This window comes from Aquila chrysaetos, chromosome 11, assembly GCF_900496995.4.
Source record: "Aquila chrysaetos chrysaetos chromosome 11, bAquChr1.4, whole genome shotgun sequence".
Lineage (NCBI taxonomy): Eukaryota > Metazoa > Chordata > Aves > Accipitriformes > Accipitridae > Aquila > Aquila chrysaetos.
Genome location: NC_044014.1, coordinates 29,180,016 through 29,192,341, shown reverse-complemented (window position 1 = coordinate 29,192,341; position 12,326 = coordinate 29,180,016). Strand labels below are relative to the sequence as shown.

Genomic DNA, 12,326 nt, shown 5'->3' with positions numbered 1-12,326 from the left:
TGCTGGAGGGACTTAGGACAGGTGGCTTCTGGCCACCACTTTTCAGGTATATGAAGGCTAAAGACCTGCTGACTCTAAAGCTTTCCTGTGGGAAATGTAAGGTGGGTGAGTCCCCCTTGTGCTCATAGCTCTGCACCACCCTAGCAGCACTGCTTATTTCTTCTTTCAGGGGATCTGTTATGGGTGAAGATGGCCAAAGAAATGCAGGCTGAACAACAGCAGTGGTAGCAGGAGTCAGTGTGGATAGGTTTGAGGGAAACTTACAGAAATGGATCAAAATACATGCAAGGTAGAGGCTTGTGGGTAGAAGGGTGCTGGAAGATCTTGTAGCTGCAAGTCACTTTAGGTAGTGCCCAAGAAATCTACTTTTTGCTCTTGTAATAAATCAGGTTAACAGAGCAGTAGGAACCCATAGGCAGTTGTATCAAACTCAGTGGGCAGTGAATAGCAGAACAGACAACATGGCCACTGCTTTCATTATAAGTAATCTCCTCTTTATGGCTGACATTTGTTTAAAAGAGAAATCAGGCCAGGAAAAAGTGACTTTTATTTTTCATGCTGTATTATCTGAGTTCACTAGCTACAAATGAAGAGACAAGGAATAAACAAGCATATTCCAGGGAGTCTGGCAGAGAGCGGCAGGGGGAAGCACTAGAACTGACAGACAATAAGGCGATTCTTGTTGCAGCTTTTGTCATTCCAAGTGCCATCAGTGTACATCTCCACACATTCCTCTTCCCCTTTGCCAGAAGGTTCATTTAAATGCCAGTTAGTATAGCTCAGCTGTGTACTGCCCAGGAACTGGAATCTGCTTGGAATTAGACATTCCTTTAACCCCAGGTAGGCATAGGTATTAAAAGTTTTCACAAAGTACAGAATGGCATCATTCTCATCTGGGTTCCTTGGAGTGGCAATAGACCCTCCAGCCTCTTTGCATTTTGTCAGTGTAGTATGGAAATCAGCTTTTTTCTCACTGGTAGCAAATATTTTTCCGCCAGATGCTGTTATCATCTTTAGGAAGTGGAGGACTGCAAGATGAGGTGAAAGCTGTTAATTTTTATGCATTGTTTTGTGCTCACTTTGCTGCCAACTGTAATTCCTGCTGGTTTTCTCCATAACTTTAGATTAAACCCAGGAAAAGGTAAAGGAGAGGAAAACTTGAAATCAAAGATAAAAAAAGAAAAAAGACAAACCCCAAAAGCCTGGAGAATTATGAAAAGATGAGGGGAAGGGAAAAAAGGAAGGAACACATAAATATACAGACAATGAAATAGGAGAAGCACAAAAGAGGTTTGAGAAGGAGGGAAGGAAATGAGGAATTCTACATTTGGAAAAAGTATATTATTATTTTATTTGAGACTCTCTGTATAAGAGCTCTGAGATGGTTTGCAGTATACAAGGGTGTATGTCAGTCCTTGAGTGAATAGGATCTTAGATGCGATCTGGCTGTGATTGTTTTGGTGTGTTTTTAGTGTTCAGTTTTCTAGGAGCATGAGGTGCCCATGGAGCACTTCCCCTCACCCCACCCACCCCCCTGCCCCCGATCTACCAGTGAACAAAATATAAATGGAATATAACAAAACTGCAGAAAGTTCTGCCTTTTTCCTAAGAAGCCATTCTGTTGCTCATCTTCTTTATGCCTACTAATCCAGCTACAGCAGAAAGTAAAGGCAGATAAATTACCTCTTTCAAGTCTGGAAATCCGATGTTCTATTTGACAGATAACACCTTCCATTTCACTATCAACCAGCAGATCTGAACCTATGAACAAAACCAGCTATTAGGCGCTTTGCATTACAGTTTGAATCTTGGCTTTCAAGATAAAGTGGAGGTAATCATGTGAAATTAATATGAACTTTGAAAATGTATGTTTGACCTGTTTTAGTTTACTGCTGTGTTTTAAATAGGGGATCTTTTCACACATTGATCTTTGTAAGGATAGGGAATACATTCCTGGAAACTACCTGTAGAGCAGTGAGGTTTATGGAAAACTTAAATTAGCAAACTGAGTTAGTCTTCACTCTAAGTGATTGAGCCAGTCCAGGCAAAACACTGGCACTCGTGCAGTAGGTTTAGTTGATTTTTAACTGTGTCTAGGGATTGTTGACAGAATCCTTCAGGCTGTTCAAGCACTTGCTTGCAGCTTCAACCTAACACCTAGCAACAAGTTTCTTGTGCCCTGTGTTATGGAAAATGATATCCTTTTCTCTATGAATTGAACCATTGTGTCATTAAGTAGGAGAAATTTAAGCATCTCCTTCATACAAGGAATTCATGAAGATCTGTTTATTTTCTATCAAGTAGAACCCACATCAGATTATGGAAGATAGCACTGAGTTTACAAAGCATAAGAATAGAACACAATGGTACATCTAGATAAAAATGGAGATGGTAACTGTATGTACCTAGCATAAATCTTTCATCTATCTGATCTTCAGACAAGTTCCTGAAACCAGGTGGTGGAGAAATTACTGCAGGTTTACCTTGAGCACAGTACAGCAGCAGAGAAAAAGCTACTCCTAAGATTTTGTGGAACAACTCTGGAGACAGCATTATTTAGAGCCAAATGTAAAACAGACTGGTTTACTCTCTGGTGTAGAGTCCTGCATTAAAAAAAATATGTTTCAGAATTTTGCTGTCTGGGTTTGAAATTTTATGCACCTTGAGCTTTGCCCTCAGTGACATGAATGTCATTGATGTAGTTACAAAGTTAGGTTATTTCCAATAATTAAAATATTCTTCCAAAAGACTCAGTCTGCTAGTCTACAAGAGTCTACAGAGCAGAAAACCAAAACACCCCCTTCAAAGCTCCTTTTTGTACAGCAGGTACCATTATATGCCATTTTTTGCATGCAAAAAGCTATAGTTTTGGCCTTAATTTTACAGAGGAGCAATAGATACATGCCTGCTTTAGTAAGAGAAAGCCAGGTTAAGATAAACTGGGATATGCTGTCTTTATCAATTGGTTTAAGAGTGAAACAATTGTTAATGCTTATTCTTCCATTATGGCATCCATCTCTTAAAGTATCTTCACCTCAGGTGATATTCTCTGTAAAAGTAGGTGAAAGTTTTAATAAAAATGTTGAGACACAAAAAAAATCTAAAATGGAAAGGTTTCTGATACAGTTTAATAGGATTCAACATAATTTAAAAGAAAACATATTTAAAGATGTTCAACTTACCTAGCAGCTTCAATATGAAGTAAGAAAGACTCATTAAATGGTCTAATTTATAGGGCATGTAACTTGAGATTCATCTTGTTACCTACAGGAAATACAAAGAGCATATGATATGAATTTGCATATGAATAGAAATTTATTGAACTTTAACTTGAATGATGGGGGGTGGTTTTCTTCAAGAGGTAAACACACTTAAAATGTGAGGAAAATATTTGAGGGTACTTTCTTGCTTTGTAGAAACTTTCACATGTTTTAAAAAACCAACCCTGGAGCAGAACAAAGCAATTTCACAATACATATTCAAAATATCTAATGTTTCCACAGAACAGCTGTGTAAATGTTAAATTGTAAATGTCTCTGAAGATAAGCCAAGCCAAGTTCACCTGAACTATAATATGCACCAGGAACCCCACCATCATTTTCATTACAGACTGAGGACTTATCAGTGATAATTACTGAAGTCCTGTAACTAAACAGAATCTTATAATTGTAGCAGCAAAGCCAAAAGACAAGGGTACATCTGCAGCATATGTAGAGGTAACAGCCACAGAAGCACATACTTAACTTGCAGAATACTCCAGGGGAAGTTTATATAGCATAAATAACAGTTTTATCCAATGGAACAATGACCTTTCAGTGAAGGAAAAAGCTGCTCTAAACCAGTCCTGTAAGTACAGAGTCCTCAAGCTGTGGTGCATTGCTGAAATGGAAACGCATTGCCATGCATTTTTAAGTTATTCTCAGCTGAGAGCTAGCTGTTTCTGTCTAATGGAAACTTTTAGGAAAGGAGTTTCAGGCTGTGCTCAAGTTCCTACAAATAAGATGTGGTCACATCATCCTGGTGTTGCAACAAGGCTAACAGCTGAGTCAGTTGAGGAATAGGTGCTTTAAGATTAGATGGGGAATGTGAGCAATATCCATATTAGCCTAAGATGCTACTGGATCTAAGTAAGCCTAGGTCACCTCCACAGGCACTCTGCACCTGTACTCTGCACTTTCATACTTCAACAACTGATGTAGAGTCCTTTGTCACTAGTGGTGTGCCCACAGAAGCCTGATTAATTCCTGCAGCATTGAGTCCCCTGGAAAAGGCACCAGTCCTGTGAAAAATAAATAAGCAGTACTCTATTGTATGTACCTTGACAGAAGAGGGCTGTTTTAAATTTGCATGAGTAACTTTAAACAAAAGTTTCTTGTTAAATTTCAAGTTTCTTAGCTTTTGAGTGTTTGACTTAATGCTTTTAACATTCTTTTGGCTGAGGCTTTCCAATTGTTTTATGGAGGGAAAAAAAAAAACCGAACAAACCCAGAACTTGAGACAAGCTGTTCTTGGACATCTGGGGTCCAGATGAACTGTAGGAAAGGTCACTGGCAGTATCTGGGCTTTTGCATCTGTGGTGAAAACAACTTCAGCACTTCAACTCTATCTGGAAGTAACTGCAGGTTAGGAAAGTGTGAGAAGAGAATGAGGCTTGGTCTCTGTTAAGTGGGTTTCACATGCTGACTGATGGCTTGGGAAACCTGGAGGGAGACAGAAGTTTTCTTATGTGATAGACTCCTGAGAAGAACTGATGTAGATTTGATAAATTCTAAACTTTCCTTCTCTTGATTTTTATCAGCATATTGATAAGATGGAGCAAGCTAAAATAGATATTTCAAAATAGTTACACTTCTACTATGCCTGGTTATGATTGCCTAATAGAATATCCTGTGTAACTATCATAACTTGTAAACTATTTTCTGATCTTGCTTTGAGCCACATATTACAGAAGTGCAGGAAGGTTCAAGGATACAGATCTGATAAAGAACAAATGATTTTTTGAGTATTGAGGCAACTTTTCTGGGTTTCCACATCTATCATTAAGAAGTTTTATAATTTCAGTGCTAGTGAAGCAAAAAAAGGATATTCTGAGAGTAGGCTGTGTTGCATAATGTAGGCAGGTAAATGCAAAACATGTTAAGGACAAAAGTTAGTCAACACTGCTTTCTCAGCTGCTTCAAGAATCATAGAATCATCTAGGTGGGAAAAGAACTTTAAGATGAGTCCAACCATCAACGCAACACCACCATGCCCACTAAACCATGTCCTGAAGTGCCTTGTCTACGAGCTTTTTGAACACCTCCAGGGATGGTGGCTCCACCACTTCCCTGGGCAGCCTGTTCCAATGCCTGACAACCCTTTCAGTAAAGAAATTTTTTCTAATATCTAATCTTAACCTCCCCTGGTTCAACTTGAGACCATTTCCTCTCGTCCTATCTCCAGCCACCTGACAGAAGAGACCAGTACCCACCTCACTACAACCCCCTTTCAGGTAGTTGTAGAGAGGGATAAGGTCTCCCCTCAGCCTCCTTTTCTCCAGGCTGAACAACCCCAGTTCCCTCAGCTGTTCCTCATCAGACTTGTGTTCCAGGCCCCTCACCAGCTTGGTTGCCCTTCTCTGGACATGCTCCAGCAACTCAATGTCTTTCCTGTAGTGAGGGGCCCAAAACTGAACACAGTACTCGAGGTGAGGCCTCACCAGTGCCAAGTACAGGGGAACAACCACCTCCCTGCTCCTGCTGGCCACACTGTTTCTGATACAGGCCAGGATGCTGTTGGCCTTCTTGGCCACCTGAGCACACTCCTGGCTCATATTCAGCCGGCTGTCGACCAGCACACCCAGGTCTTTCTCTGCCGGCCAGCTTTCCAGCCACTCTTCCCCAAGCCTGTAGCGCTGCATGGGGCTGCTGTGACCGAAGTGCAGGACCTGGCACTTGGCCTTGTTGAACCTCATACAATCAGCCTTGTCCCATTGAGCCAGCCTGTCCAGATCCCTCTGTGGAGCCTCCCTACCCTTGAGCAGATCAACCCTCCCTCCCAACTTGGTGTTGTCTGCAAACTTGCTGAGGGTGCACTTGATCTCCTTGTCCAGATCATTGATAAAGAGAACTGACCCCAATACTAAGCCCTGGAGGACACCGCTTGTGACCTGCTGCCAACTGGATTTAACTCCATTCACCACAACCCTCTGGGCTCGTCCATCCAGCCAGTTTTTCAGCCAGTGAAGAGGACACTTGTCTAAGCCATGAGCTGCCAGCTTCTCAAGGAGTATGCCATGAGAGACAGTGTCAAAGGCCTTGCTGAAGTCCATGTAGATAACATCCACAGCCTTTCCCTCATCTACTAGGTGGGTCATCTGGTCATAGAAGGAGATCAGGTTGGTCAAGCAGGACCTGCCTTTCATGAACCCATGCTGACTGGGCCTGATCCCCTGGTTGTCCTGCACATGCCATGTGAGCGCACTCAAGATGAACCGTTCCATAATCTTCCCCGGTACCAAGGTCAGGCTGACAGGTCTGTAGTTCCCTGGATCCTCCTTCTGCCCCTTCTTGTAAATGGGTGTCACATTGGCAAGCCTCCAGTTGTCTGGGACTTCCCCTGTTGACCAGGACTGCTGATAAATGATGGAGAGTGGCTTGGCAAGCTCCTCTGCCAGCTCCCTCAGTACTCTTGGATGGATCACATCTGGTCCCATAGACTTGTGAGTGTCCAGATGGTGTAGCAGGCCACGAACTACTTCCTCCTGGATTATGGGGGGTATATTCTGCTCTCTGTCCCTGTCTTCCAGCTCAGGGGGCTGAGTACCCTGAGGATAACTGGTCTCACTATTAAAGACTGAGGCAAAGAAGGCATTAAGTACCTCAACCTTTTCCTCATCTTTGGTGGCAATGTTCCCCTCTGCATCCAATAAATGATGGATATTCTCCTTGGCTCTCTTTTTGTTGTTAACATATTTGTAAAAACATTTTTTTGTTATCTCTTATGACAGTGGCCAGATTGAATTCTAGCTGAGCTTTTGCCTTTCTAATTTTCTCTCTGCATGACCTAACAAGATCCCTGTACTCTTCCTGAGTTGCCTGCCCTTTCTGCCAAAGATGGTAAACTCTCCTTTTTTCCTGAGTCCCAGCAAAAGCTCCCTGTTCAGCCAAGCTGGCTGTCGTCCCTGACGGTTCGTCTTGTGGCACATGGGAAATATCGACACTAGAGTTGGATTTCAGTTTATGAAAGTGGTTGTGTGTTCCTTCGGTGAGCCTGTTGGTTAGCCTTTCCTTTGTATACTTAACCTGCTGAAAGTTTGTTTTTTTTTTTTTCATAGTGCTAGTCATCCTCAGATAACCTTGAAAATTCTTTTCTTATTCTCTGTTTGTATTTAAATGGCCCCAACCCCACTTATTTATCTTGCTACCTATTTATCATCCTACCTTGCTACCACCTAGTCCTGTGCTTTCTGCATTTCCTTTTCCCTTCCAAATAATTGTCAGACTGTCCCCAGCAGCTCCCTTATGCCTGGGAATATCAGAAAGAGCACAGCTCATGGAACCTAGTGTCTCCCTTTCTCAGAGGAGGGCTGAGGCTATTTTTGCTGAGCTTTAAAAACAGGCAGCAAAGAATTCAGCAAGATATGGACACTTGCGATGACAAACTTCAATATGGCTTTTTTTTTTTTTTTTTAATTATGAGCAGCATTTTAGAGCAGAAAGTCTTAATTTTACCTGTAGACAGCGTGATCAGTGCTTGTAAATGCTACCACCATCTTGTTCCACTGACAAATTAAGTGTGAAGGATCCAAGTGGAGGTCACTAGATGTCTCTGATATGTCACTTGGTGCAGCTCAGCTGAAAAACACAGAAAGAAATAGGTTTTTGTGTTTATAACAAATAGAAAGCAAGAAAATATCTCCTCTCTTCAATAGTTAAGAGCAAAATAGCATTCTAATGGGAGAGAGAAAAAAACCCTCATGTTCATGAACCAGATGAAACTATTATTCTATATATTCTGCAGTTTTCCTCCATGATCTGTAGAAGAAGGTTAAATGGGTCACTGCAGTCTTTACTACCATAATTACCATCACTGCAGCCTCCTCGAGGGTTAAGGTGCCTTTGCTGTGCAGTTGCTTTTGGCTCCTGAGCCACAAGGGCAGAGATGGGTGAAGGTTTCATTCCAGGTTTCACCTGACATCACACCTGGCTTTTCACCCTTGAGCCAAATTCTGCCAAACCCTGGGTTCCTAACAGGGACTTCAAACCAAATTCAAGTCCCCTTATAATTTTTAAAGATGCTTACTCTAATTTCCAAGCATCCTGTATTGATTTTCCTTTAAACCCAGGTATGTTTGTATAACTGTAGGTTAATATGATTTTATAACAGTACATTTCAACTTCTGGTAGAAAATCACTTGTAATCTGACATTTTGAGGTCCAGACAAACATGCCTATTATACCATTACACAACACTCCCAAGAACATTTTTTTCCTCTGGTTCATAAGCATTGTAATAGAGTCATTAGTCTTTCTACCACTTCAGTGTGGTTTCAAAACCAGCTAACAAATTTCCTGGTGCCAAATATTTCTTTTCCTATTTGCACTTATTGTACTTCTAAAGAAAAGCTGCAAATAAATGTAAAATGTGTGATTAATCTTTACCCTACTTTGTATTTGCAGCACTGCTAGCATATTGTGGCAGCAAGTACTGGTATTTTGCGAACACACATGTACTTTCCTCTGGAAAAGAACAGAGGAATAATGTAATTGTTCTTTAAATTTGGCTTCAAAATTAAAAAAAAACAAAACTAAATAAAGGAGGCACTGGTCACGGTTTATACAAGATAAGGTAGCCCTGCCAGCCTGTGTCACATCCTGCCAGTTACTATGTTCACATAAGGTTTAATTTGAACTCAATTTTCCCAAGAACCATGGGGCTTGGTGTTTTTTTTAAATAAAATTTCTACAAAAATCAGGAAGCCACAGAAAAATACTTATTTGCTGTAATCAAAGGTCAATTTCTTTACGTATGGTAGGGATTTGCAGGGGAGAGGTTCTAAGTGCTCAAAATTGCTAATAGTATTTCTAAGCTAAAACACCTAATTAAATTATATAGTTATAAAAGAGGATATCACTCTAGACCAGAGAGAATTCTCTGAAATCAATATCCATAATTTTTATGGTCAGACAAAACTCTCACTTTTAAATATTCTGCAATAACAATTGTATTAAATTTCTCTTATGTGATATGCAATCCATTTGCTTCAGAAGGGACTGAAGTTTTGTGACCTATTAACTTATACTAAGATCTTAATTCTCAAAATATGCTTTTATAGCATTTGAGAAGTGAATAAGTTATTTTCTGAATTAAAGATCTTACTGTTAGGTTGCTTTTCTGTGGCAAGTTATTCTAAATTAAGAAAAAAGACTAACCTGGATTTTTCCTGGTCTGCTCATTATGCACCAAGGATTATTTTTGCTGATTAGATTTTTAAGGAAAGATTCTATCAAAATTATTTATCCTACAATAACAGAACAGAGAAACAATTTATTCTGTTTCTTCTTGTGCTTGACCTCTCTGTCCATTAAAAAAAAAAAATAATCCATTAATACATAAATGCAGAATTTGGATCCTTCACAAAAACCAGACTGAAATGCTTATAAGTGTTTTAAACAGCATTTGAGGGTTTAAATTGATAGGGTTATACGCACACACAAAGCCATCTAAAAGAACAAAATAATGATTTATGGATACTTTTTTCTGTTCCTCTGTGGAATGACAAAGAATAATCAAGTAACATTCTACTGAGTATGTACCTTCACCAGGATTTTAATTACCACATATGACTCCCATGAGATACAAACACATTCCAAGTCTGTCCATAGAATATTGCTTTTATTAGGGAATTTTATTTCTTCCACATATGATGGTTGACACTGGACTTTTTTTCCCCCCTCTGAAGTTCATTGAAGTTAGGAGATAAAACGTCATACAAAAGAATGTGGACATAGCTTTTTATAAAGAAGGCAGAAATCTGGCAGATGTCCCCTTGATATCCTCAGTTTTATATATGAGGCATAGTCAAGACTTCAGCCACAGAACAAGGAGGGCTGCTTCAGAATGGTGTAAGGGGAAGGCTAGAGCACAGCAAGAGAAGAACGGAGTATGATGTTATATGGAGATATTTTATGAAAATAACTGAGGAGCTTTGTTTAGTTACCTGAAATGTTACAGATCTGTGTGAACCATAGAGGGGAATGTGCTGCCTAGCAGTTCTTTGATGGGATCTGAGTTTTTATTTTTAAGCAGCATGTGTGTGTTTGATTCCACCCCCACCCCCCACCTCCCCCCCCCCCCCCCCCCAAATAGTGATGGCTTAAGCAGAAAGAAATTGGACTCTGAGACCTAGCCTAGATGCTTTGCTTATTGATGTAACAAAAATTAGCCTTTGACTGAAAAAATAATCTTATTTTTCTTAACTGGATGAAAAGCACCCAAGTGTCTTGAAGTCTAAATCTGTTTAGAGATAGGTGATACATTGTGTTAAGCCATTTGTAAGATTTTACATGTTAAGGATTTTAACAAGAAATTTGTATAGTTACTTTGTAACCACAAGTGTGGTGGAAATGAGTTGTTGATTAACTAAAGGAATAGAATATTCCAGATCCAGTTGGAGATCTATCTAAATGAATATGTGAATTTGGTTCAGATAATAAAAGAACATGTTGTTAGAATGATTTTTTTTTTTTTTTTTTTTTTTTTTTTTTTTTTTTTTTTTTGGGGTCTCTTTCGTCAACATGATGCCTTCTTATGCCAGGTAATCACCTTGCTCTAACAAAGAATCTGTATGGTTGAAAGATTCAAAAATCGCTAACAAGGTTTACTCATTAAAATACTAATAATTAAAATGCGAGACGTAGAGGTAGTTTTAAGTAAACCTTCAGCTCTTTCTAGCAGATTTAGTGCAGCTGGTCAGAGCTAAGCCTAGGAAAATGTAAAGGTATTAGTTTAGCCTTATATTTTCCCAAAGTAACCTGAGAGTCAGAATTTTTGTCATGGCATGATCTATCCCCTTCCCATTTGAAATTTTTGGCCAAAATGGTATCATGGTCATAGGTCTCAAAGGGAGCTATTTTGTAAAGCAGGTTCACATGTTGAAATCGATCCAACATGGTCCTGGGTGTACTTTTCCCATTTTAAAGTCGCTGTCCGCTCTCAGATCAGCTGGAGTGCTGTATGCAATGCTGGACGCGAATCCTCCGCTGCCAAAAGTATCCCCTTATCTCCTGCATCTGAAGATGCTAAAGCTTTGCTACTTGATGGGGCTTGAAATGACCATGTGAATAGATCCCATCTCTTCCGCAGTGTAGGCTAGAGGCAAGGGACACCACCACCCAGACTCAAGTCCAGGGTTCCTATGGGCTCCCTGCGCAGAGCCAAACGTGGGGGAGGAGGAAAAGATGAAGTGTTTAGGTGCGTATTTTAACTCCAGTGCTTCCTTCCCTGCCCCCCGCCTCAGGTGGTGTGAAAATGATAATGGATGAGCCTAGGACTTCCTCACTGCAAGGTAAGTGTGTGAGAATTTGCTACTTGTGGTACTTTACTGAGCTCCCACTGCTCACCGGCTACCCAAACCGAGTAGTGGTGGAAACATTTTGGGAAAAGATGCTTCTTGATCCTAGCGGATTTGAGTCATGGTCTGACTGTGTGGTTGCTTGGCATGACATCAGCAGAGAAATAGCTTGTGTTTGAACTGATTGAACTTCCAATCTTACCTGCTCCCCCCAAATAGTATGTGGTTCTTCAGGGTTTGGGAGAAGACAGGTGGCATTCTAACACTGCAATGGGCATAGTTTTATGAGGGAATGTGATGTTTTAGCAATAAAATGAAATCTTTAGCATTTTATACACATATTTCTATGTCTGCATGGATCTAATGCAATGTTTATCTTAGTGTTTTATAGAAAGTAGCTTCTGAAACTAAGGAAATTAATTGTAACATGTACTGTTAATAGTTTTGTAAAACAAGAGTTAAATATGGATGCTGAACGAATCGGTGCAGGTTTCAACATGACACAATACTAGCCCTATAACTCAGAGGCGTACAAAGCCTGAGGCCATAATTGCTCCAGTGAAGTCAACCTCTGTGCATCTCTTAAGGCAGAAACTATTAAATACTTGGAAATGCTTCCACTGTGAAGCCATGGGCAATTTTAACTTCAGATTTTTCCAATATCCCAAGTCAAACCTTGGAATTTTCCTCTAATCTTCACAGTGCACAGAGACAGTCTGCCATGAAAAATGAATTCTGAGCTATTCCCAACCCTCCGAAAAAGATGAACACA

General features: G+C 40.2%; 1 protein-coding gene across 1 annotated transcript; it reads right to left on the bottom strand.

The window, feature by feature from the left end:
• Nucleotides 1-505: 505 nt before the first annotated feature.
• On the bottom strand, nucleotides 506-3,201 carry LOC115348301 (pulmonary surfactant-associated protein A-like). The gene is made up of 4 exons (XM_030030800.1): nucleotides 3,183-3,201; nucleotides 2,484-2,603; nucleotides 1,684-1,761; nucleotides 506-1,028 (listed from the first exon to the last, which is right to left on the bottom strand). Exons 2-4 carry the CDS (start codon nucleotides 2,551-2,553, stop codon nucleotides 652-654), a joined length of 525 nt encoding a protein of 174 aa, XP_029886660.1. The 5' UTR covers nucleotides 2,554-2,603; nucleotides 3,183-3,201; the 3' UTR covers nucleotides 506-651.
• Between the last annotated feature and the right edge of the window lie 9,125 nt (nucleotides 3,202-12,326).